General features: G+C 40.2%; 10 protein-coding genes across 10 annotated transcripts; all 10 read left to right on the forward strand.

Annotated features, from left to right (window-relative positions):
* Positions 1-861: 861 nt before the first annotated feature.
* LSM04_009333 (Magnesium-dependent phosphatase-1) lies at positions 862-1,476 on the forward strand (the record flags this gene model as incomplete). Its single annotated transcript, XM_067331768.1, has 1 exon — positions 862-1,476. The coding sequence occupies one exon, from the start codon at positions 862-864 to the stop codon at positions 1,474-1,476; it is 615 nt and encodes a 204-aa protein (XP_067190262.1).
* Positions 1,477-2,017: 541 nt separating this feature from the next.
* On the forward strand, positions 2,018-5,563 carry LSM04_002018 (uncharacterized protein; the record flags this gene model as incomplete). Its single annotated transcript, XM_067331769.1, has 1 exon — positions 2,018-5,563. One exon carries the CDS (start codon positions 2,018-2,020, stop codon positions 5,561-5,563), a length of 3,546 nt encoding a protein of 1,181 aa, XP_067190166.1.
* An 800-nt stretch (positions 5,564-6,363) lies between these two features.
* On the forward strand, positions 6,364-6,666 carry LSM04_001184 (Gamma-secretase aspartyl protease complex; the record flags this gene model as incomplete). The annotated part of the gene is made up of 1 exon (XM_067331771.1): positions 6,364-6,666. The coding sequence occupies one exon, from the start codon at positions 6,364-6,366 to the stop codon at positions 6,664-6,666; it is 303 nt and encodes a 100-aa protein (XP_067190149.1).
* A 1,082-nt stretch (positions 6,667-7,748) lies between these two features.
* LSM04_001886 (uncharacterized protein) lies at positions 7,749-10,643 on the forward strand (the record flags this gene model as incomplete). The annotated part of the gene is made up of 1 exon (XM_067331772.1): positions 7,749-10,643. One exon carries the CDS (start codon positions 7,749-7,751, stop codon positions 10,641-10,643), a length of 2,895 nt encoding a protein of 964 aa, XP_067190162.1.
* A 1,469-nt stretch (positions 10,644-12,112) lies between these two features.
* Positions 12,113-14,677, forward strand: LSM04_008779 (uncharacterized protein; the record flags this gene model as incomplete). The annotated part of the gene is made up of 1 exon (XM_067331773.1): positions 12,113-14,677. One exon carries the CDS (start codon positions 12,113-12,115, stop codon positions 14,675-14,677), a length of 2,565 nt encoding a protein of 854 aa, XP_067190250.1.
* A 504-nt stretch (positions 14,678-15,181) lies between these two features.
* LSM04_008121 (Type IVb secretion) lies at positions 15,182-16,117 on the forward strand (the record flags this gene model as incomplete). Its single annotated transcript, XM_067331774.1, has 1 exon — positions 15,182-16,117. The coding sequence occupies one exon, from the start codon at positions 15,182-15,184 to the stop codon at positions 16,115-16,117; it is 936 nt and encodes a 311-aa protein (XP_067190238.1).
* A 590-nt stretch (positions 16,118-16,707) lies between these two features.
* Positions 16,708-17,481, forward strand: LSM04_004213 (uncharacterized protein; the record flags this gene model as incomplete). The annotated part of the gene is made up of 1 exon (XM_067331775.1): positions 16,708-17,481. One exon carries the CDS (start codon positions 16,708-16,710, stop codon positions 17,479-17,481), a length of 774 nt encoding a protein of 257 aa, XP_067190195.1.
* A 391-nt stretch (positions 17,482-17,872) lies between these two features.
* LSM04_001188 (CFAP91 domain) lies at positions 17,873-19,921 on the forward strand (the record flags this gene model as incomplete). The annotated part of the gene is made up of 1 exon (XM_067331776.1): positions 17,873-19,921. The coding sequence occupies one exon, from the start codon at positions 17,873-17,875 to the stop codon at positions 19,919-19,921; it is 2,049 nt and encodes a 682-aa protein (XP_067190150.1).
* A 692-nt stretch (positions 19,922-20,613) lies between these two features.
* Positions 20,614-22,758, forward strand: LSM04_003928 (uncharacterized protein; the record flags this gene model as incomplete). The annotated part of the gene is made up of 1 exon (XM_067331777.1): positions 20,614-22,758. One exon carries the CDS (start codon positions 20,614-20,616, stop codon positions 22,756-22,758), a length of 2,145 nt encoding a protein of 714 aa, XP_067190191.1.
* Positions 22,759-23,164: 406 nt separating this feature from the next.
* LSM04_001241 (uncharacterized protein) lies at positions 23,165-24,625 on the forward strand (the record flags this gene model as incomplete). The annotated part of the gene is made up of 1 exon (XM_067331778.1): positions 23,165-24,625. The coding sequence occupies one exon, from the start codon at positions 23,165-23,167 to the stop codon at positions 24,623-24,625; it is 1,461 nt and encodes a 486-aa protein (XP_067190153.1).
* Between the last annotated feature and the right edge of the window lie 333 nt (positions 24,626-24,958).

Below are 24,958 nucleotides of genomic sequence, written 5' to 3' on the forward strand. Positions count from 1 at the left end.
TTTCTCTCTGAGTGTATGGGGTACTGAGAAAAAAGGATGGCAAACAAAGTGATAAGACAGAAAACTAAAGAAAAGAAAATATGTGAAATTGTGTCATTTTTATGGGCAACACTATGAATTGTTGACAATAAATGAAAAAGAAAATATAAAGCGTGTTGTGCTACAGCAAAATTGTTATGAATATTGATGACCATTGCCGATAAATCACAGAATAGCAAAAAAGGAAAAAAAAAAAAACAATAAAAGAAAAAAAGGGGAAAGAAAAAGAAAAAGAGATCGGACGAATGCAAACGGAAAAAAAGAGATGATTTATGAGCGTAACGTAGTGTTTAGATGAAAAGAGCATCAAGACGTCTTTATCTGAAAAGGGAGAAAAAAAAACGCGAATACAATATATATATATATATATTTAAACAAGAGTCGTTATGACATTTGATTCTTCACAATATATTTGTGATTTTTTTTTCGTCTTTTGTTAACGTTTTCCCATCTCACTTTTCTTCCGTTTCTGCGAGAACTGGTCCACACTGTGGCGTTTGCCAAGAGATAGACATACATACCCCTCTAAATAAGAGAAAACAAGTAAAGAGTTTTTAACTATTTTCGTCATGTTGTTTTCCCTATATTTAAATTCCATTTCTCTTTATGTGTTTTCTTTTACTTTTTCTTATTATTCTTCAGGCTTCTTCTATCCCCTTTGATACTTGTGGTATAAGTTGCTGCGGTGGCTGATCAACAACGGGGGAAAAAAAGTAGATAGTCGTATATATAAATTGATATATCTATATATATACATTAAAAAAAGGAAAAAAAAAATAAAGGAAGAAAAGAAGTGACTGAGATAAATAAAAAAAAAACAAGATGGGCAGTGATGACGTTGTTCCGCGTGTTATTGTCCTTGACCTTGACGGAACATTGTGGTCACCAGAAATGTATCAACTGTGGGGTGGCGGCGGCAGTCCATTCCGCTTAGACACAAGCGATAAAGGTACTAATAGCAGTCCTCACAGCAGTGCGGCTATTGATAAGGCTGGTACAAAAGTACGTCTTATTGGTGAATCACGTAATGTACTCCAGCAGTTACTGACGGATCCGAAATGGCGCAATACGTATTTGGCAGTTTCCTCCACTTGTGATGAACCACGATGGGCGATGGAGCTTTTGCAGCTATTTAAATTTACAGACCGTGATGGGAAACAAGTACCGATGCTTTCACTCTTTGGAGATCTGCTGGAAATTTACTCGGCGAATAAAGCACAACATCATCGGACTATATTAAAAAAAGTACAGAAGTTAGATCCTAGTATTAAGGATGACTTCTCACAGTTTGTCTTTTATGATAATCAAACGAATAATATTGAAAATGTCCGTAAAATTGGAGTGTCTAGTGTGTACTGCCCAAGTGGTCTTGTCGGTGGAGTGTTTGAGAGAGGGATTCATGAGTGGCGAGAAAAACAGAAGAAATGTACTCTGTGATGAACTATTTTGTTTTTTTTTTGTTTTTGCTCCCATCTCTTTATATCTATGTGCTGTTTCTTTTGTTTCCTTTTACTCCCATTACCAAGATCAAAGAGTTTCTGCTTGGGTTTTGTTTTGCTCTTGGGTCCTGGAATCCATAAACCTCTTTTTTTATAATAAGAATGATAATAAGAATAATTCTTGTTCTTGTTTGTTCTTGTTTGTTTTTATACTGGGGGACGTCTCTCCTATTTCTTGACACTGTGTGAACCACATATAGGATTTTCTAATTGACATTGTAATGGTAGCTGTGTCTCTTTTTCTTCTTTTATCTTTTTTTGTCATGTGGGTTCCTGTGTTCAGTTTACCAAGAACAAAGAATCCAAAAATATAGAATCTGCAGCAACAGCAAAGGAAAGCACAAGGACAATAATATCACAAAGGAAATACACCATCTTGATAAGACACAGCTGCGGGTGGGGGTCTCACAGGTCTCACAAGGCTCTTTCTCTTTCTCTCTCTCTCTCTCAGACTCACATATACATACAATTAAGTGGAAATGGGACGTTTCCTGTTATGTGTGGAAACGGATGTGCGTGAGGTGAACAGTCTTCTCGCCTTCCACAATGTCCATCCACAAGTGCGTCAAGATGTGCAGCGACGACTGCAGCGGCTTATCTACCGCGTGTACGAACACGTCGGAACACTCGAGCCCGGCTACGGCGAATCCCCACACGAAGTCTGTGCCGCTATTGTGCGGGATGTCGTGCACAACACCGTGCAGAATGTCATTCCCCTCGTGGAACTCGCGGCGGAGGAAAAACACGCGGCGGCACTGCAGCAACGCACACGAGATCTCGCAGCCGAACTACAAGAGAGTCAACGGCGGTGTGAGGAACTGCAGGAGGCATTCGAACGATTCCGCAAAGCCCATGAGTATATGTTGTGTTGCTACTTTAGAGAGGTGCTGTTGCTGCGGTATCAACTGCGGGATGCTGTGTCCAAGCGACGCAACTCGCAGGCCCACAGGCAATTATCGCAATTCATGCAACCAACAGCGGCGGCCGCATCGCGAAGGCCTTCCACTGTTGCACGTGAACCGAAGATTGTGGAAGTGGTAGAAGGAGCGGCCGTCGCTTCAGCGTTGTTAACCACATCGGAGTCGGATTCGTTGAAGGATGGATGTACATCGTCTGAGAGTGCGCCTGTTATTGCGGTTGTGGCGGCTCCGAATCCTAATGGTAATGTGAATACTACTACTACTACTACTACTACTGCTGCGACGGGTACTAGTACTACGGCGATAACGACGACCACTGCCACTACGACTGCAACAACAACAACAACAGGAACAACAACGTCTGGTTCTGTTGGAATGCCACAAGCCGTAGGTGTAGCGCAAGTTGCAGTGGTGTCTGAATCGGGAGGAGGAAGAGGAATCATATCAACTGTTGGAGGAAGGGCAGTGTTTACAACCGTACATGTAGTGGAAGGAGAAAAGAAAGGTAAGAGAGAAAAGATGCGTTCTGTGAAGACGGTTGGGACACAAACGGTCAGTAGTATGGTGGATGATAGTGTAGATGCTATATTTGACTATGATGATTACATACGAGAGTTACATTTACGCCGAAGACGACGAGGAGATACTGGAACACCTGATAGTGGTTATGCTATGACGGCTGAGATGGCTGCTTTGAAAAAACGTCGTCGAGAAGAGTTATCAGGTCTTCGCTACAGACAAAAACAACTGCAGCGTGCACATGAAGGTACAGTTGCGTCATTAGCAGCTAAATTGCGAGAGAATGAGAGATCTAGCAGCTCTACTTTAGAGAATTTGTCTATAGCCGTACAACCTATTAAGGAAGAATTGTTAGAGGATCTCAGCAGTATCTTTCGTGGTCTGAGCCGAATGCGAGAACAACACTATGAAGACATGACACTCTTGAAAGAGGCCGTAAGGGTGATACAAGTGCGTGTGGATCAATTATTATTGTTTCTCACACTCTACGCCAATGAAGTGGGAAGCATTGCGGCACAACTCGCAACAGATGAGGAGTCATCATTAGATGTCAATAGAACAAATGTACCACCAATATTAATAGAGGATGATCCTTATCAGCGGCGTCTGGTGCTTGACTTCTTCGCCGTTCCATCACAAAAAACATCCACAACATCTACAACTACATCTACATCATCCACGGCGACATCATCTGTAATATATGATTCAGGTTCCCCACGATCTACACCCCCAGCATCTCAATTACCCTCCGCAAGGGCATCACTTTCAGCATCTTTACGGGGTGTTGACTTGCTTAACGCAGAGGGGCAATCAGAAGTCCAAGGAAAGAAGAAAAAGAAGAAGAGTAAGAGTAAGATCCCTAGCAGTAAAGCTAGAACGGGTGAAAATGAGGGTGAGGCGTTTTCTAATATAAACTCTCATATTGGATATGGTAATGATTCACCTCTTGCGGCACGACGCTATTGGGCAGATAATGCCATTGCAGTACAGGCCACACAAGCTTTCGCCGCACTGCAGGCAGCCGCTCTCAAACTACGCAATAAAAAAACTCTATGGCAAAAACAACAGCAACAACAACGGCGAAGAACAGATGATATAGGTGCCTCTTTAGTAGACTTTGCATCTCTCGGTGGTGCACGCCACTCTGAGGGGTTAGAGAGTATCAGTAGTATCTTTGATGAAGATGAAGTGGATATATTTACATCCCGCTCACGTGCGGAGTTATTACGTGCACTTGTACAATTGCGTATGAAGCGTATAGCCGCTCGTGCCCGTTATCGCACACAACTTTCTCGTCTTAAAGAGGCCGCACAAAATGGAGCCGATACTGCGAGTATGCAAGAAATACTTTACCAGGCATGGCAACATGAACAGAAAGTGGAAACTATTACACGGGTAATAGATAAGTTACTGCGTCTGATCGGTCATTCCACGGAAGTGAGAAGTGAACGACACACATTCTTTACGAAAAATCTCGCTCTTTCTCCATATCTAAATGATCCTTTATATACACGGCGTAGCGAGGATGATGTGGTGTATGTGCCAGTTCCGGTAAAAGTGGAACACGCGGGTGAGTTATGTGCCACGTTAGCCTCTAATCAACCTGGTCATGTTGTATTTAATGGTGAAATTATTCCCATTGCATCCGTCCTGTACGATAATCGTCCCGGTCTCCCACTTAGAGGAAGATCCGTGGAATCTGACATAATCACATCAAGAAGAGAAGGCGGCCGTCGTCGTGTGGTGCCTTTTCACGGTACAGTGATTGACTACTTCCGTGGTGTACAATTAGGACGTCCATTGGGCGATCATGGGGATCAGGGGCCATTCACAGTTATGTGGGATCCCGCCGTAGAGGAGATGCTGCTTGGCGGAGATGGATACACCGCACAACGAGCTATATTACAACAACAACAGCAAGAATTGCAAAGACAACGCAATATTCAACTAACGACGATTTTAATGCCGGCACCGTTGCCAAAGACGGAAGAGGATGCGTCTCCTGTACGAGTTGCCCCAACAACAGCCGTTACTCCAGACAAACCCACACAAGAGATACGGCCAACAGCAACAACAACAACAACAACAACAACAACGATAGTAACAACGATGCCGTTAGCAGAAACAACACCATCCATTTTAACATGTGCGCCACCATCATCGCGATTACCGCCTTGTTCCTCTGTGGCATCTTCTAAAGATCGTCCTGTCCGTTTGGCTGTGATTCAACCAAAGAAGGAAGATATGGATTTAATGCGTATTGAGTCCTTATCCACACGACGGCCCGCAGGCAGAGGTGGCGGTGGGGCAGTGAGTGTAATTCCTACAGCCATGCCACCCGTTAAACGTGTTGCAGTCGAAACTACAGTTAATACCACAACGGCATTATCACGTCTAAAGAAGAAGCAACACAAACAACAAAAGCAACAAAAACAGCAAAAGGAAAAAGTGAGAGGGAAACAAGAAAAAGAACTTCCAGATTTACATTGGCCTCCTTATGGGGCAGAGTCATCATCGACAGTTGAACGCCTTATGCGGATGCGATTTCCACGCTTTATCCCAGTTTCACCGACACCCTCTGAGTAGGAAGAGGGAAGAAGCGTCAGTTGTATTTAGTTGCACAAACCAGCACATTATGAAAAAATATATATATATATATATATATATATATATATATATGTTTACTTTGGGGGAATTTTCCATTTGAAAAGAGGAGGAGAAAAAACAAAAAAAAAGACAAGGAATGGAGCTTCCTTCGAAGCTTATTTTTGGAAATATGAATGCACTGTACCTTAGTGCTGATGGAGTTTGTACGTGAATCGTTAGTTTCCTTCTTCTTTTGCCTTTGCTTCTATACAAATAGTTTATAAAATTTTTGAATGTACATAAGAAGAGCCACAACAAAGTGGAAAAAGAAAAAGAGAGTGGTAGTGGGGATGTATCAAAATTACACGATGATTTTCATAGCATTTCAGTTGTGTACGTCCCAAGATACCGAGTTTGAACCACCCGATTTTTTTGTTTTGTATTTATATTTGGAGGTTTTTTTTAAAAGAAAAAAGAAGTATTGAAAATTTTATTGACGTTTGGCGTACAAAGTCGTATATATATGAATGTACACAGTTGTATCAACAAAAAAAAAAAATGGAAATGAAAACGTTTTTCCTTTTATCTTTTATTTACTTATTTCTCACCTTTTCTTTTCTTTGGTAAACTCTGCCTTTTGTGTGTGTGTGTGTGTATTTTTATCTGTTCTCTTGTTGCCTACTTCTTTGTCTTTGAAAAGGGGGTGGGAGGAAAAAAAAAGGATAGAAACAAGTACATACAAACATATATACCAATAAACAAAAACAACAACGAACAAATAAAGACATAGAAATACATTAATGTTTGCTGGTAAACAACTCACACTGACGGAAGCGGAGCGGCTCTGTCGCTGGTACTTCCGTGCTGGTTTCGCCGGTCTGCCGTTGTTGTGGTTTCTTGTTTGGATTACATTCCGCCACCGCGCCGATGCGAGTGAGGCGATTGCGTGGTACACCGGAACGGCACTGTGGCTGAGTATTATTGCTGGTCTTCTGTTGATTGTGTGGTACGTGGCGGCATTACTGTTATTGCCGAGATCGAGTTCACTCTTTGTGATTCCGCCCTTTACGGGGGTGTGGCAGTCTGGCTATTATGCGCTTTGAGCACCATAGGGATTATTTGCAGATCGTACTTTTTTCCTTTCTTTCTTTCCGTATCCCTATCTCTCTCTCTATGTATATATATATATATATATATAAACGAATATACGGAGGTGGTGTGAGCTGTCTTGTACAATTGAAAAAATGTTTTTTTTTTTTCAAATTGCCATGTGCATGATTACCAACTAGAGATTTTTGCCATTGTTTTTTTCTCCCTTTTAAATCCATCTTTGTCTTTATCTCTCTCTCTCTGTATATATATATATATATATATATATATATATATATATATATTCTTTTTTTTCTTTCTTTCTTTCTTTTGCTTTCTTTAGGATATCCCTTCTTTTTTTTCCCCCTTTTGTAACAGTCATTATACAGTATTTTTGTATATACATAGAGCAGTCTAAGAAGTTGGACGGCGTCTTTGCTTGCAGAGCATCTCGAACGGTAAAAAAGGGGGCACAACGCGAACCCTAACACTGAAGAGAGACAAATACAAGCAAACAGATAGACAACAAACAAACAGAGAAAAAGCAACGGAAATAACGAACCCCACATACGCTTGCGAATAGAGTGAAAAAAGACAACACAACTGTAAGTGAAATTCGGGAAGGAGTATCATTTTTCCACAAGGTTTGAACAAGGGAAAAAGAGAAAACAAAACAAAATCAGCTCTCAAAGGTACAGAAAAAAAAAAAAAACAAGAACAGAGTATTATATATATAGAAAGAAGGGAAAAAGTCAGGCTTCTCATACAATTTGACAGACAACCAGACAGAAAAACACAAATACAAGCCAAATCCACACAGAAACAACAAGGGAGAGAGAAATAATCTCCCCTAGTTGTAATCAAATCATAAAACGCAAAAACAACAACAACAACAACAATAATCAAACAGACATAGGTGACCAGATTTATACACAAGAAAAAAGTTACTGGATTAAGTTCTTACCCATATCCAGCAGTTATTCTTTTTTTCTTTGTGAGTAGGTTGCTCTTGTTCTTTCCCTATTGGTTTTCTTTTTTTTTTCTATCTTCCCCATCAAATCCCCTTTTTTTTTTTTTGCATCGTCTCTGATTTCCAATGCATGCATTAAGAACAACGGGAAGCCCAGCCGGCACCAATTTTCAATCTCTCTGCTCACTCTCTACGGATTTTGAGACGAGTGCCCCGTCAAGTGAGACAAGTTTTAATCATATACAAACAGGAGAGGATCGGTTTATTGGTGTGGCCGACTGCGTGGAGTTTCTTCACGACTCGCGGCATCTACATATAAATAACACAGACAGTTTAACAGAATTACTCTACCGCAAGACACTTCAATCTCGAATGGGACTTGGTGGTGGGGGTCTTATGTTTTTTCGTGCCAGCGATCCTGTTAATCATTCACTGCAGCGAGATGCGGAATGCACGGAGGGATATTCGGGTTGTCATGATGCTTTAAACATAGTGGAGGATTTTGCAGAGATGGACAGTCAACAACAACAAATAGAACAACAATGTCAGGAAGAGTTCGGGGATCTACATAGCGTTGGAGGACCAACAAGAACAATGAGGATGATGACGCATGATATACAGGATGCCTTTCACACCCCGCCATCTTCACCAATGCGGAGATATCGTGAATCTCCTTTAATAGAATCAAACAGAGGTTTGGAAAGAATGACTGCAAACTCTCCATTAAATTACATGATGGGAATGCGTTCAGAAGTACGTGAAGGATTTCATACACCACTACCACACTCAAGAGCAATGACTGCTGGTAGTCAAAGCGGCCAATCTCCTGCTACATATGGGGAAACTAATAGTACACCAGGTGATCCCTCTCCATGTGGTGATAATTACTGGAGAACACCAATTCAGACAACAACGGGTGGTTTTTCTTCACCTAAATATGGTTTCAGGTGTAATGATGCTTCTAGTAATCATACAGCAACCCCAAATCCAGGACGTCCTACATCCGTACTTTTAGCCTCTTCACCACAACTTCGTACACCTGTAAAACATGAGAATGATTTACTGAGTACACCTTTTCAAAGTGTTCATGGCAGTACTGTTAATGTATCTCTTAATGGAAGTACAGTTCCAAGGAGGACTGCGTTATATTCACGTCGTACGACTTCGCGTCGTAGAACCGAAACATGTCATTGTGTGCTTAACGCAGAAGGGTTATCCCTTACGGATGCAAAAGGACGACCAAACTTTAATCCACTTTGTTGGGGTCACTTGGGTGCTGTTATTGCGCTTACGAATAGTGTTTACCTCTGGCAAGGGCAAAGAGGTGTAGTTACTCTCTTTCTTGCTCCTCCACCATTTGGTCTTGTAAGTGCTGTCTCTGCATCACGGCAACCAACAGATACGGATGATGTATATACAGCCATTGGCTTAACCACAGGAATGACGGTAATAATGAAACATCACCTAAGTGCTGCAGTACCCACAAGGGAAAGAAGACGCTTTCCAGAGTTTGATTTCTCACCTGAGGGGTCAGAGCGGGCGGTTTTCAGAGACTTTGCTTCACATGTCAGTACACTGCAAATCCTTGGACATCAACTCTATAGTGGTTCTATGAATGGAATCTTAACAGTGCGTAACCTTCGTGATGGGTCACTGCTCTGGCAGGCTTCCCCATTCTCGCAGACGATAGATAAATTATCCTCCTATTCACGTACACCAGACTGTGTAGTGGATGTTGGGGCACCTATTTATAAAGTAGAAGTCACACCAGACGGGGAACATATTGCGATCGGGACAAGTGACAGTCTCTTTGTATATCATAGTAGTTGTATGGGTCCAGAAAATCGGAAAAAACGACGCGTTGTCTTGACAAACTCCAATAGACCTGTACGTGCATTTTGTTGGTGGGGTTTTCCATATAATTGTCTGGGTAATGCCGCCGTGGATGTTCATTTAACTTCCACTAATACTACTACTACTGCTACTACCACTACGACCGCTACCACTTCTTCTAACACTACCACTACTACTACTACTAGTGCTGCCGTTTCAAACACTGCTGGTGGTACTATTATGAATGGGAGTGGAAGACAATGTTTTTTAAAAAATGTACTGATTTATGGTGGTGGTGTAGATGGATCTATTCTCTCTGTTTACTCCATTGGTGGTCGCACAGACAAGGCGACGTATCGCTTCTCCGCGCCTATTCTTAGTATCCTTAGTAGTGAGACCTCAGACGAGATATTGGTTTCCCTGGACACTCCTAACTTGGAAGAAGCTGAAGGTATTAATACTACTATTAATACTACTACTACTACTACTACTACTACTACTACTACTACTACTACTACTAATAATAATAATAATAATAATAATAATAATAATAATAATAATAATAATAATAATAATAATAATAATAATAATAATAATAATAATAATAATATGGGTATGGAAGGCGCCTCATTTGAGGATGCATACGGTATTGGGCTCCATGTTGGCAACAACTGGAATGCGTATGATCTCTCCAGCGATGAAGAGAGCCCACAGCAGGTATTATACGTGGATCATCATCTCCCTGTGGATACAATAACACACAACAGTATAAATAACCAACAAAGTGGTGGGAATGGTGGAAATAGCAGACGATTCCATATATCAACAGGAATGCGATTTAGGCTGGGCACAGACACTATAACAACCACCACAACTACGAACACACCAGCCATAAATACAGGAACAGGAATTACAACAACAACAACGCGTCCACCATTGCCCCGACTGGTTTCATCGCGTGGAGTAGCACAAGGAAACGAGTTATTGCTGGTGTTACGCCTAAAGGACGGGGGAGACACAATAGAGCGGCTTAATGGATTTCTCGGCGCGCCCAAACCATCGCCGTACTTGGCACTTTCCCCAGACAACTCGCTGCTTTTTACGACGGGAAGTGAAATGAAGATGCGGCTTTGGCGGGCGTTTAAGCGGAGGGGCACGGAGGGCGCGGTACAGTGCGAGATGCGCTAATGAGAGTTTATATTATTATTATTATTATTATTATTATTATTATTATTATTATTATTATTATTATTATTATTATTATTATTATTATCATTATTGCTCTTTCTGTTGTCCCTATGTGTTTTGAGTACTACAGACGCAGAAAACTGTAATATTGGTTTCTTCTTTTTTTTAACTTATCATTGACCGTATTTTTCTTTTTTATTTATTTAGTTTTCCTTTTTTTTTAAATGATTTGCCCAATCCAATAAATAATAATTGACATGATTGCATCAGACCTTATATATATATATATATATATATATATATATATATATATATATAATTCCTGTGTCTATTATTATTGCTATATCAGGATAGGGATAAAAATGAAATAGTTGTGTGTAGATATACACACACTTTAATGGATAATTTTTGCATATGTTTACGCAGTCGTGAGAAGGTCTTTAATGTTCACATTTAATTATTTTTGCTGTCATTTATATCTGTTTAAATCCTCAATGTATGTGTATCACTATTTCATTTGCACATTTTGTTCACATTACAAGAATATACAAAAAGAAAAAACCTCATGATTAAGGGATAAAAAATTTTAATCATTTGTGCTCGCTCAAACGAAGCCATTTGTTTGTGTTTTTTTTTTGATATTTACTTATTATTTTCATTATGTTTTAATACTTATTTGCACTACGAATGTTTTTTTTCTTTTCCCTTTTTTTTCAATTCTCACAGAATAGCGGCTCACTCACTCAACCGTTTCATCCATTTTCTTTTTAATTCCATTTCCAGTTGACTGTGTTTCGTGTTTTTCTTTTTTATGGTGTGTGTGTTTCTGCGAAAAGAAGTGTTTTTTCTTCTTTCGTTATCATATATATATATATATATATATATATATATATATATTCGTACACGTATATAAAATGTGTATGCACCAAATAGATGGCTTCAGTTATATATACATATGTATATATCTGGGTTATTATTATTATTATTATTATTATTATTTGTGTTTTTCGTGTACCCGTTTTTATTTATTTCTTTTTCTTTTTCCTTTTTTTTTTTCAAAAAAAAAGAAACTATCTTTCACTTCTTCACTCCTCTTCTGCCTGCATATGAGTGTGTTTTTCTTTTTTCTTTTTTTTTTTTCTGTGATGTGTTTTTCTTGTACAGATACACACGTTCACACACACTCTCAGTCAGTCAGAGATGGATATTGATGGATTGAGTGAATATATATATATATATATATATATATATATATATATATATATATAACATAAATTTGACCAAGAAAGATATATGTGGACGGGAATCCAAATATGTGGAAGTTTACATGGATTCTCTTTCATTTCCCTCTTTTTAATAATTCATACGATTAAAAACTCTTTCCTTTGCCTTCTTTTTTCTCTCTTTCTTTCACTCTTCTTTAATGTATTTACTTTTAAACGCCCTCAGTAGCAATGTATACAGACAGCATGTATATTCATAGTGACCGTCCATCCATGTCCCACAATAGTAATAATAATAATAATAATAATAATAATAATAATAATAATAATAATAATAATAATAATAATAATAATAATAATAATAATCGAACACTATCGTATGGGAGAAAATCACCACTACAACATCTTGTGGCCACTCCCTCACGGGCATCGCAGGATGTCAGACCGCGAAAAACAGAGAAACGGACATTTAGGGGAAGTTCCTCTTCATACTCTTCCTTTTCGCAGCGCTTATCGGAATTATCATCGCCTCTCTCTGCTTCTCCCACAAAACAACAACAAGAACAACAAAAGTTAATTGTGCCAAAACTTCGTCCTTTTACTACTATTACTACTACTACTACTACTACTACTATGGGGATGATGAATACAAATGCTGATGATATAAATCATATCGTATCCCCATTAAAGCAACCACCACGTTTAACATTCTTAGTGGATCCTCCTCACATGGCAGCGGATCTCATGGATTGGAAAATGAAGAGACGCCACGATGATATTGGCGCATTGGTGGAGTTATTAACACTTCTGATGGATAGAGAAAACGAAAAACGTCGTAATATTATACAGTATGAAGCTGAACGGCGTAAAACTTTTAAATTAAATGAAATTGATGAGAGATGTGCTAAATCTTTTTACTCCAATGAACTTTCTGCTGCGTTGTCAAACCTATCTATTTCACGAGGTACGGGAAAGAGCAACAATAATAAGATGTATCTACCACAATTGCAGAAGAGTTTCTTTGATTCAAAATCAGATGTAACAACCGCAACAAAAGGAGAGTCTTCTGGGCGAAATGGTAATAAACAAAGAAGTGTAAGTGATGGATGTAACAGTGAGTTTGTCTTTAAGACACCCTATCTTTCTGTTGTTACAAGTAATGCGGAAAGACAGTTAATGTTATCTGATGAAGAACTGACATCTCGTCAACTTATTACAATTGTAGAAGAAGGAAGACGTTCCCGTCTCTTAAGTAGCACCGATGACAGTGCATGGAGTGAGAATAAAAGTTCTCATTTAAGAGAAGTAACCGAGATTGATGAAACGAATAATAATAATGACACTACAGATGACTATAATGATAATGATAATAATAGTGACGAGAGTATAGGCGATCTTGGAGGGGTTTTGATTGGCAGTTCACAACCCAAATTGTTAAGTCAAGAAAAAGAAAAAGAAGAAGAAAGGCATAAACAGCACGAAAAACAAGAAGAAACAGAAACGGATGGGCAAACGGAAAGAAAGGAAGAGTGGTCTTTGCAAACATGTGTGGCTGATCCAGATAAATACCAGCGGTACTGTGAAGATCGCCGGGTGTCGGGAACACCAGAGCAACCCGATCTGACGGTCCCTATTGCTATTCCACGCGAGGAAACCCTCCTATTGCGAGACACCTCCCGTGAACAGGAACGCCCACGACTGAAGGAACACGATTTAACACCAAGGAGTACATTTGACGTGGAAGAATATCGACATGCCGAGGAAGAACGCATAAAGATAGCACGGCGGGATATTTTAAATGCGGAACAGCGAGGACGCGAGGCAATTGTGTTATTGCAGGCCTCAGTCGCCTCACGGATGGCGGAGCGGAGTGCCATGTGGCATTCGCGGCGGGTGCAGGATGTTATCGCGCGGTGCTCGGGGAATGTTGTGCGGGAAGAAGAAACCGCAGGTCGTCTTATTTGCGGTGATTGTGAAGAACAGGAATTGGCGTTGAAATTGGAATGGCAATCACCGTTAACACCACGACGAATACGGCTGGGAAGTGAGCAGCGTGAACGAAATGCTATTTGCAGTGCTTTCCGTGATGGGATTCACGCTTCCATGATGGCTGCGGTGGAGGCGATTATGGAGGAGGAACGCGAGGAACGGGTAAAACTTGAACGGGCCTCCAAATCAAAATACACACACATTCTATGGGAAATGGAATTAATGGGAGGGAGACAGGAATTATTACTGGAAGAGCAGAGTGCACGTAAGGCGGTGGAATATAATGAAGGGGGACAGTGGATGGATTTGCGGGCATTGCAGGATATGCAGAGGAGTCAACTTCTACAAACACATGAGGCACGTGGTGGATGGGCGAAAAAAGGAAAAGATGTTCAGGTGCAGCCGGATGTGTGTTCATCTCATTGTGCTCTTGAAACCGGTAACGTGTCTTTTCAATCAACGAATCCAAGATGGGTGGAGTACGAAACAGACTCTACACTCTCATCCATACCTGCAGAGATGGACTATGAAGAGTTGGATCCAATCAATGACCATGACAGGCAAGGAGGAGCTGTCTTCTCATTACCGATAAAATTATCATACACAACAACAACGTTAACAGCAGCCGGGAGAGGAAGAGGAGATAGTAGGATGGTCGCACTGGATTTGCAAGAACGCATACAACGTGATAAAATAATCACTGAATGGCTGACGGGTATTATTAACATGATGGAATTGGACGTGATGAGTGCAGCAGAGTTCAAATGTGCTATTTCTTTTTGTAATTCGATTGTAGGGAGAGAGGTTTGTTCTGAATATTAGTATTGAGTGATTCGAATGGGGGTTGCTGAGTAAGTTGGGAAAGGGGGAAAAAAAAGTATCTGAGGCGGATCGCATCGCAAGTGTAGTGGTTGGTTGGTTGCTGGTAGCGACATTTATTCATTCCCCAGTAACGTATTTCACAGTTTCTTTCCCTTCAAGAGTACCGTGAAAACAGTGAACATTATTTTTTATTTTATTTTCCCTTTCTGTATCGTTTTTTAGTTTTTTTTTCTTTGTCATTATCTTGGGACTGATGTGAATAAAAATGAACTCACCATTTTGAAATTTCTTGGCATCATTAGATGCTTGGCGTATATATATATATATATATATATATATATATATCTGTGTATGTGTATGTTTTTATATGAATTCCTTTGGTTTTGTTCTTTGTTCTCTTTTCTCCTATATGTGTATTACCTAGATAAAGGGAGGCGAAGAGGTGGGGGCGTGTTGATTAAGGTATATATATATATATATATATATATATATAGAAAAAAGGTAATGATACTGCGCCGTGTGGGTTTTGTTTCTCTGTCACTTACAGAAATCCTACGCCGTAGTCACCGATGTTGTAGTACCTCTTCTTCTTCAACAAGAACAACAACAAATTCAACAAGTTCAGCAGCAACGACACTGTGGAGTGTTAGTTCCACCGCAACGCGGGAGAGGTCTCTCGCTAGTGTAGAAGATATGTTTGGACAAGTCGAGGGTGAGGAGAACATCACCACAGCACTACTCACGAGCAGCACACATGTTGTGGATGGGGCATTTTTCGATTGGGAGGATGATATCAGCAGTGGTGCGGTTGAAAGTGTGCGGGATTTGTGTTTGGAAAGTGTTATGAACGCCGCATTGGGAGAATTACACACAACCGAAGATTTAAGCGGTGTAAAGGAGTTCAGTAAAGTCAGCAGCCATAGCGGGAATAGAACACGTCATATTACACATAGTGAGAATATTGTGCTGGATAATGATGATGAAGTGGAGGACGTTAGTAAAAGTACAGACAATGATAGAGGAGGAGGAACTATAATGGGACGTACAGATGATGAAGATGTTGTTGGCATAAATGATGAAAGCCCAACTAATACAACAACTCCAACAGCAGGAATAACAGAAGGAGGAATGACATCTAAATTAGATGCCGTGAATGTGGAGTTTGATAATGATGAGGAAGATGCCTCAAGTCTTGTAACGGAGGAGGAGGAAGAAGAGGTGGAACGATTACTGCGGGAGACTCAAACTTCAGAGTCGACGTCGGCTCTTTTTTTTAAGGACCAAACACATAGAAGGAACTCCGCGAAAACGAAAACAACAACAACAACAGCAAAAATAAAAACAACAGAAACAGAAACATCGGCCTTTGATGATGCTGCAGCGGAGGGGGCGGAGTTGGAATCTGTGGGTGAAGTGATGCCATCACCGCAGCGCGTGTGAGGAATAAAAGGGGGGGAGGTGGCAAAAAAAAAAAGGAGAGAATTCAAAAGAAACAAAAAAAAATTTACCGTGATGTGGAGTAATGATATGTAAGAATAGGAAGAAAAAGAGATTCTTTTTTTTTTTTTTGCAAACATACCAGGAATACATTTTCTCGTTTTATTTTCTTTTTATTCCTATTTTTACCTTCCATTTTTTCTCTCTATATATAATCGGTGATCTTTTTTTCGGTAGAATGCTCTCTACCTTCTCTTTTTTTTATTACCGTTTATATTTATATAAAGAATTTTTTTTTCCTGAGGCTTCTTGTTTTCTTTCTAGTGTACTGATACTCTTGTTGTTCTTCATTTCAATGGTATTTTCTCCTTTTTAGCAGCTGCAGGAAAAGGGGTGAGCCCCTAATTATAAGAGCAGCTGCAGCGTCTAAGTGAGAACATCAGCGTGTATTATTATTGTTGCTGTTGTTGTTCTAGTGGCGTACTGCAAAGGGAGACTATCGAATAGGAAGGATACGACATAATAATATTTAGATAAGGAGAAGGAATAAAAAAAAAAGAATCAAAGCGAAGAAATAAAATAGTTTAAAACGAATGATTCGTATTCACCGTTTATGGTTTCAGAATGGATCACATAGGCATCATGGAAGTATTATGAATAGTCTTCGTGTTCCTCTTTCTCGCCGTATGGTTCAGGGTAACTACAACTCTTTGGGTGCGTTTCTCATGACAGTACGATGTGTGCAGTATGAACATACATCTGAAACACTTCGAGGAATAAATAAAAAGAATCGTAACATGTCAACACCGTGGATTACAAAGAGTACAAAAGATTATATGACTGAGGACGATGCGCAGGTAGCATCTGTTAATCCAGTAAAAGATAAATTAAGGCGGAATGCAAAGGAACGTAAGGATCGTTTTGTACGAGTCGCAGAGGAAACAGACCGAATCTTTGATGCTGAAATGGATAGAATGCGGGATTACAATGTGCGACGATGGAAAAAAGGTATTACTTTTTTTAAGAGGCAAGGTTTGGTATTTACTGCACTTTATATTTCTGCTTATTTGATATGTCTTGGTGCGTTATATGTTGGGTTTGCCACAGGAGTACTTAAAAAAGAGGCAGCATACGAATTTATGTTCTTTTTTCTTGAGAGATACATTGACAAGGAGTGGTTTTACACACGAGTGGAAGCGTGGGGCAAATATATTGATTTTGGATTTGCATTTGTGATCAATGAGATGCTAGAATTTATACGTTTCCCATTTATGATTTACACTTTCTATACTTTTCGACCGTATCTAACGGGGATTTCTAGGCGCGTGAAACCATCCATCTTTCGATGGAATGCTGCAGAGTCATGAAATGAGACGGCATAAAAAAAATAATTTTCGTCTCCCTCTGACCAGGTGTGTGTTACCTGTATTCATTTTTGTTTTACATTCTCTGTATACATAAATTTTTTTACGGAGTTTTTGTTCCTTTATTATTAGTATTATTATTATTATTATTATTATTATGATTATTATTATGATTATTAATTCTTTTTTTTTGCTTTGATTTACTGTTCCCTTTTCTCCTCTTTTTATCCCCCTTTTTTCCCTTCCTCTTTACCAATTATTTCTAGTGATACTTAAAAGGTAGAGGAACCACACGTCATAAGAAGGAAATCCCCCCATACCCCCCACCCTCCCCTCTCCCTTTATATATATATATATATATATATATATATATATATATATAATATAATATTGAATGTATTACGGATTCCAGCAGCAGCGGCCGGCGCCGTCGTCGCTGGGGACCCGCGGGTTTGCGGCGGAGGTGGCTGGGCGGGATCGCGTGCGGTACTTCCGGCGGCCGGTCGAGCCGCACCCCCCACTGGGCGGATACGTCGATATTGGGGCCGTCCGCTTCGCCGCCAGCGCCCCGTCGACGCCCCTCCCGCTCGGCCCCATCGCCCCCGGCTCCTTCCCCCGCGGCTCCCGCCCACACCATCTCCCGGCCCTCCAGAAGCGAACACCAAAGCGGGGCGCGGAGGGTGGCCGCCGCACACGGAGTGTGACACCAACGGAGAGTTTAAGTGCCGCAGGCACAGCCACACAGGACGCAGGGATGCAGACCGTCTATAGAGAGAATGAGGCGCAGACGCTGCCCTACACACCCGCCTACCGCATCCCAGAGGGTGGAGACCCCAATCCACAAGTCCTCGGCCTCCGTGATCTCACCTGGGGTGATGGACTGCCGGCTGGTATGGAGGAGGTGGAACTGATTCAGCGGATTCGGCGTCGACGAGCAGTAGAGGCATCCCTCCCACCAGAAACGGATGCGAAGTCTGCAGAGGTGCGTCAGAAGGCACTCTTTGAACTGGAGGAACAAGAGCGGAAGGAGAAGGAGGAGCATATGGAGAAAATACGTCAGCGTCGTCTAGATGGAATCCGAGAGGCACTGGAAAGACGTGAAGCGGCACGTGAAGAATCTAATCGTCGCAGACTCGAAGCTGTAAAGGCGCAAAAACTTGCAGATCTGCGCCGCATGATTGAGAGGACAGAGTTACGACGTATCGCAGCAGGACAGAAATCTATGGAGAAGGGAACATCTAAGATGATACCTTCTCCAGCTTTGGGGATGTCTGCAGTGGATCCTATAGATTCTTGCAAAGGTAAAAAAGATCTTATTGAAAGTTACTCTAAATATGGAGTTGCCGCCGCTCTACCACAAATTCCAAGTAGTACTACTACACCCCCACCGGTAGGACCATCTGATCATTTCCGTCATTACGATGTTCGTCCGACAATGCTTACCATGTCAGAAGGCATTCAAGAATTGGAAAGTACCAAAATACCAAGAATTCAACGCTTACCTCAAAATGCTTTTATTGCCCCAGAAAACTATGCTATTAATTCTTTACCTACGCTTTATCAACGTCGTGAGGCAACCCGGGTAGTGGATGCATTAGAGTATGTTAATGCAAGGATTCACAAGAGTGAATCCCCTGAGGAAAATATTCATGTACTGGAGTTATACCGTGCTACTCCCCGAATACAGCGTCCTGATACACCTGAACTTGAACTAGAAGGTGATGCAGAAAAAGAATTAGAGGAAGCCTGTGTTTTACTTCAACGTTTACTGCGTGGTCGTGCTGTTCAAAATGACTTTTTTGATGGAAAAGAACGTTGTCGTGGACTTATTGAAGAACTACAAGCAGCATCAAATGCCAAATATGCAGCGCGCAGTCTAGAAGAGAAGAGTATGGAAGAAGCAGCTAAACGACACGAAGAGGTTGCTGATAGCCTGGGTGATGAGGCCCAGGGTGATATTATTTCTGAAACCCTTGATTACCTCTTTCATGAACTTACACGTCAACAAGATCTCGGCGCACTGGAAGAACTTCGTCGTGAGGCAGAAGCAGTACGGGCTGATCGTGAGGTTAAGGAGGCAGAACTTCGTACCCAGGAACGTATCCTTCACGATAAGGAAGCTGTTCAATATACTGCTTACATTCGTGCTATTGATGACGTTATAGAATGTTACGCACATGAGCTCTACACTAGTTCAGCTGAAGAGTGTGCGATGGAGGAGGCAATAGAAGCAGAATGCAAACGTTTAGAGAAACTATCATCTTCGTCTCCTAGTTTAGTAGTAGACCCTGAAGCCACTGAAACACTGGTGTGTGACATGCTCGATAACTTTGTGTTACCTACAGTTGTAGACATGGTATGTTTAAAATCAGATGAGTTGGATCGAAAAGCACCTGCTGCTGCGGCCGTTGAAAGTTCCCAAAGTGTTATCCCTCAGAAATAGGGGAGCAACGATGTTGATGAAGTTGCAAAGTTGGTTTTTTTTGTTTTTGTTTTTATTATCTCTTTTTTTCTGTCTGACTGTCTATGTGTGTGGGAGAGAGAGTGTGTAATATATATATATATATATATATATATATATATATATATATAGAGAGAGAGAGAGAGAGAGAGAGAGCTAGAAAGAGAGAGAGAGAAGGAATACTTCTGTCTTAATGGGTCGTAGAGTAAGCAGTGTTAGCAAAGATGATGGTACTGCAATACGAATTGCAGTAACCTAGAGCGGCAAGCAGAAGAAATAGGTGCTTTTACACTTTATGTACATGCAATGAAGCCTCAATATGACAAGACGGAAGAAAGGGAAAAAAAGGCGGAAGGGACAGAACTCAAGAAAAAAAAAGACGATAAGAGTAGAAAAATTATATGGCCCGAAGCGTTGTGAACGAGGAGGAGCAGTTGACAGCTGACTCCAGGTATGTATTATTACCTCTGTTCTGCGCCACTTTTTCTGAATTCAAATATTTCACAAATATCCGTATGATTAAGACTCTTCAGTTTGTTTTATTATTGTTTTTATCTTTATGGCATTAATTTGTATAGTTAATTTTTCCTTTGCTTTTCCCACTTCTTTTCTTTTTTTTCATTTTAATTTTATTTGTAGAAAGTACGCAAACGACGAAGTTATCAATTAGGAGGATGCAAGCTAATCAGATGAAGTCTCATGATTTACCTGAGCTGTTGGTACAGATGAAGCGGAAGCGTCAGGAGAGTGAAGAGGATGGAAGAACAGGATTGTTTGAATGTTTAGAAGCACAACCTTCTTTAAAGCTTCACCAACGAAATGATGGCAATGCACGAATCCCTAAATATGCTAAAAAAGATGAAGACAGTGATAACGATAGTGATGGTAGTGAAAGTACGAGAATTAGTGGTTATGGTGGTAGAAGCAGCAGCAGTAGTTCTTCTTCTTCTTTTTCTTCCTCCTCTTCTTATTTATCATCCCAATCATCACGATCTATTTCTCCAGGTTCTCCCCGCACCTTATCACTTCCTCTTCGTATAGTGCGATGTATGGGGAGTGGCAACAATGGTCAAGTATTCCTGGCAGAGAAAACAGATAATGAGAACGTTCCCCACAGTGAGGAACGAGAAGCGGCACCAAGATGGGGAGAATCACACACATTAAATAATTTTCAAAAAGAAAAAGATGGAATGTGTGAAGTTACGGAGGCGGGCAGTATTGCAAAGGCGGGAAATACTTCCATGGCGGTAAAAGTTATGCATAACGCATCTCGACACGTAGAACGTGAGTTATTCTGCCTCAGGCACTTGGACAGATGTCGTGAAGAGATGAAGACAATAGAAGCGAGAGAAGAAAGTAAGAGAAAAAATTTAAATTGTAAGTGTCCATATAAAAGTTTTTTGAAGATTTCGTCTCTTTTTCCGCCTCCTTCCCCAAAACTTTTTTTTACTCAACAAGTAGGAGAAAATGTCGCTATAGGATTAGAACTCCTCGGACCTGACTTGTTTGATTTTACGGAAAGGTATATTTTGCAAGAGGAAGAGCTATGTCTTGTAGGAATAGAACTTTTACGAACTCTTAATACTATTCATCAGCGAGGAATAATTCACCGTAGTGTTAAACCAGAGAATTTCTGTTGGAACGCAAATGAACTGTTAAATTGTGATGATGAAGAAGGTGAAACTGATGTCAAATATGATTGTTATCATTCCAATAGAAGTAAGAACTCTATTTGTTATGAGAATGATGAAATGATGCATTATATTGAAAATACACGTACTTTTATGTTTAAAATAATAGATTTTGGACGTGGTACTCTTATTAAGGATTTTTCATCGTCATTAAAAACATCTACTTTGTATGAACGACCCTATAGAGGTTGGTGGCATAGTCTTCGTGGTTTTTTGGGAAAACCAATGGGACAAAAAGACGATTTGATGGGTGTTGTACACTCGATCGGTTATCTACTGGATGACCACATCAGAGAAAAGAACTATTCGGCTCAATCATCACTATCACCATCGCGTGATAGAACGGATAAAAACTGCAGCAACAAAAATAAAAATAATAAGAATAATACCACTACAACTAGTAATAATGATAATAATATTACTATTACTACTTCCCCTTTTTCATCCTCCTCCTCCTCCTCCTCCTCCTCCTCCTCCTCCTCCTCTTTTTCTCTTTCCAACAGTACAAGCGATCCCATCAGGGAAAGCTGCGCTGCCATTGAAGGAAAAGTGCGAGGAGACGAATCTTTACAACATTATGAAGAGAAGTTCGGTGATCATACTCGGAATGTGATGGCATGTAATAAAGAGCGCAGTAAACTATCTCGACCTCGTTCTTATTCATCATGTCGCCGTCGTTTCGCTGACAAAATCAGTGATGCGTACCGAACTGCTTCCAAACGATACCGCCAAAAGCATCGCCTTGCTTGTAAAAACGAAGTGAGGAGTACTATGCAGAGAATGAAAAGTTACAAGGAAGAAGAAAATTCACTTGATGCTGTTGAACGGCGTAATCAACGACGTGAGTGGATTGTGCGGCATATTGAGAAGGAGTTTCTTCCATCAATATTACCAGATCGCTATTATCCTACAACCATGCCAGCGTGGTGGGTAGAGTGGTTCAGTGCGTGTAATGAGTGGTGCAATCATGATACGGTATCAGCAGAGGAGATGTCCGCACGAATGTTGGTGGGATTATATGAACAACTGCAGAAGTCCGGAGAGGGAATGCATGAAGTGCGACGGAATCTCACAAGTATGTTGTGGAGTTATCAGAAGAAAAGAAACTCTTACGTGGAGAGAGAATAATAATAATAATAAGAAAAAAAGATAAAATCCAGTGAAATTCTTGAAGTTTGAAGATTGATGGAAAAGAGGATAAAAAGATAAAACAAAAGAGTGAGAAAAGCAAGCAAAGGAAGAAACTTTGAAATATATATATATATATATATATATATATATATATATATCTGTGTGTTTATCTGATCACCGATAATGTTCAGTACACAACATGGTGTATTTCTTACTATTGTATGATTTTCTTTTCTTTTTCCTTTTTCTTTTTTCACAGTTTACTTTTTCTGGTAGAGGGCTTTTCTCTTCCGATTTAAAGGTTAAAGAAGAACAAGAAGCATCATTATCATCATCATCCTCTCTCAAGATTAAGGAATCATACACACACAAAAAAAAAGGAGAAAAAAATAATAATACAGTTATGCGCCGAGGTGATGAACGGACGAGCTATTCCGCCTTTGTGCCAAAGTTAAGTATTCACAGAAGCAGTGAATCATTCCACGACCACACAAATTCCGATCGCTCTGAGAATGATCGTCGGTTTCCATCAACTGCAGGAGCTGAGGAGGATTCACGGGTTTGGCGGACCAACTACAGTAGTTTAGATAACAGTAGGCAAATGCATAACCGCAATGATGAGACATATGATCAAAGTTCACCCACACCAATTAATGGCAACAGATTTCGTGGAATGCAGTCAATAGAAACAGATAATAAAATAGGGTATAGAGCGAGATCCACGCAATATGATGATAATATGCAAGAACAAGGTTTTTATTTCAAACCGAGTGGATGTAGTAATCGTAACGTGGACACGTATGACCATAACAATAATAATGGTAATAATAACAGGAATAATATGAATATGAATAACGACAAGAGTAGGAATGATAAAAACAGTGATCCAAGTTCTACTCCATTTTCTTCCTATGTTAATGAACGCCTCTCTAACTTAAACAATCAAAACGTAGGTGGAGGTGGTGGGGCTTATGAAAACAAACGTTCTGCCTTTACATCAGCACATGTACATCGTGTACGACGTTCTGAAGCAGAAAAGTACGCGATGGGTGATAATTCCGCTTCTTCCCTTGATGATTCCTCTTCTCAGTGTTCTTCTACAGCGAGATCATCATCATCATCATCATCTGTACGAGAATCGGTACTCTTTGATATAGACGCAGAGCCGGTTGTACCAGTGGAATTATTATGTACATGTAAAACCGAACTCTTTGACTGGACGCGGCACCCACGTCATGTTATTCTACTGAGTCTTCTGCGAAGTCGTGGTCTCCTCGCATCACGTTACACGAATCTTGTTGAATATCACATGTCGGAACTCTTTCTACATTACATTGATCTCTGCTTCCAGGGTGCATACTTTATTCGTTATCAACCTAAATCTTCACCCAAGGAACTTTTTTTTGCCATTCGTATGCTGCCAAGAAATACAACATCACGTAACTCAGAGAAAATTCCATTCCTGGTGTGGACACTGCATCGTACAGGAGTTCAGGTTGTGGGATGTGTTCCACTTGAGCAACTGGTGGGAATTACCGTTAATGCACAATCTGTCTCATTTCGCCCACATTTACTTTCATCTAAATACATCAAAGGACCACGTGTTAATAACCATCGTCTTAGAATTCCAGTAGATGGGGCCTTTTCACTTTGGTTTTTTGACCGTCATCAACGTACGGCAATAAGTTTAGATCTCCTTACATGTCATTCAACGGTGTTGGATGTTTGGACGAAAACTTTTAAGGGATTTGTGAGTGTAAATAGTTCCTCTGTTGTTCAGATGCCCTTGACAAGTGAAGGAATGTCCGCTGAGCTAGATGAACTCTCACGAGAAGCACAGGGACAACTTTACAGTAACGCGTAGTGTTATTATTATTATTATTATTATTATTATTATTATTATTATTATTATTACTATTATTACTCATTCTTAGAAAACAGCTCTTTTAATTATTTTTTTTCTTCAAAACAAAACAAAACAAAACAAAAAAAAAAACGAAAACCAAATCAGTGTATGGTGTTTGAAGTCTTCTCGCGTTGCTTTATCCATGTAATTTTTCTATGCGGGAGTTGTCAGAAGAGAAAAGAAGAAGTTTAACGACCATTATTATCGTACTTAACGTTGTAGACTTTTTCTTATTTTATTTTATTTTTGTATTCTTTACACTCTTTTCCCTTTTATCACATGTGTATTACC

Source organism: Trypanosoma melophagium, assembly GCF_022059095.1.
Source record: "Trypanosoma melophagium isolate St. Kilda chromosome Unknown ctg29segment0, whole genome shotgun sequence".
Classification (NCBI taxonomy): domain Eukaryota; phylum Euglenozoa; class Kinetoplastea; order Trypanosomatida; family Trypanosomatidae; genus Trypanosoma; species Trypanosoma melophagium.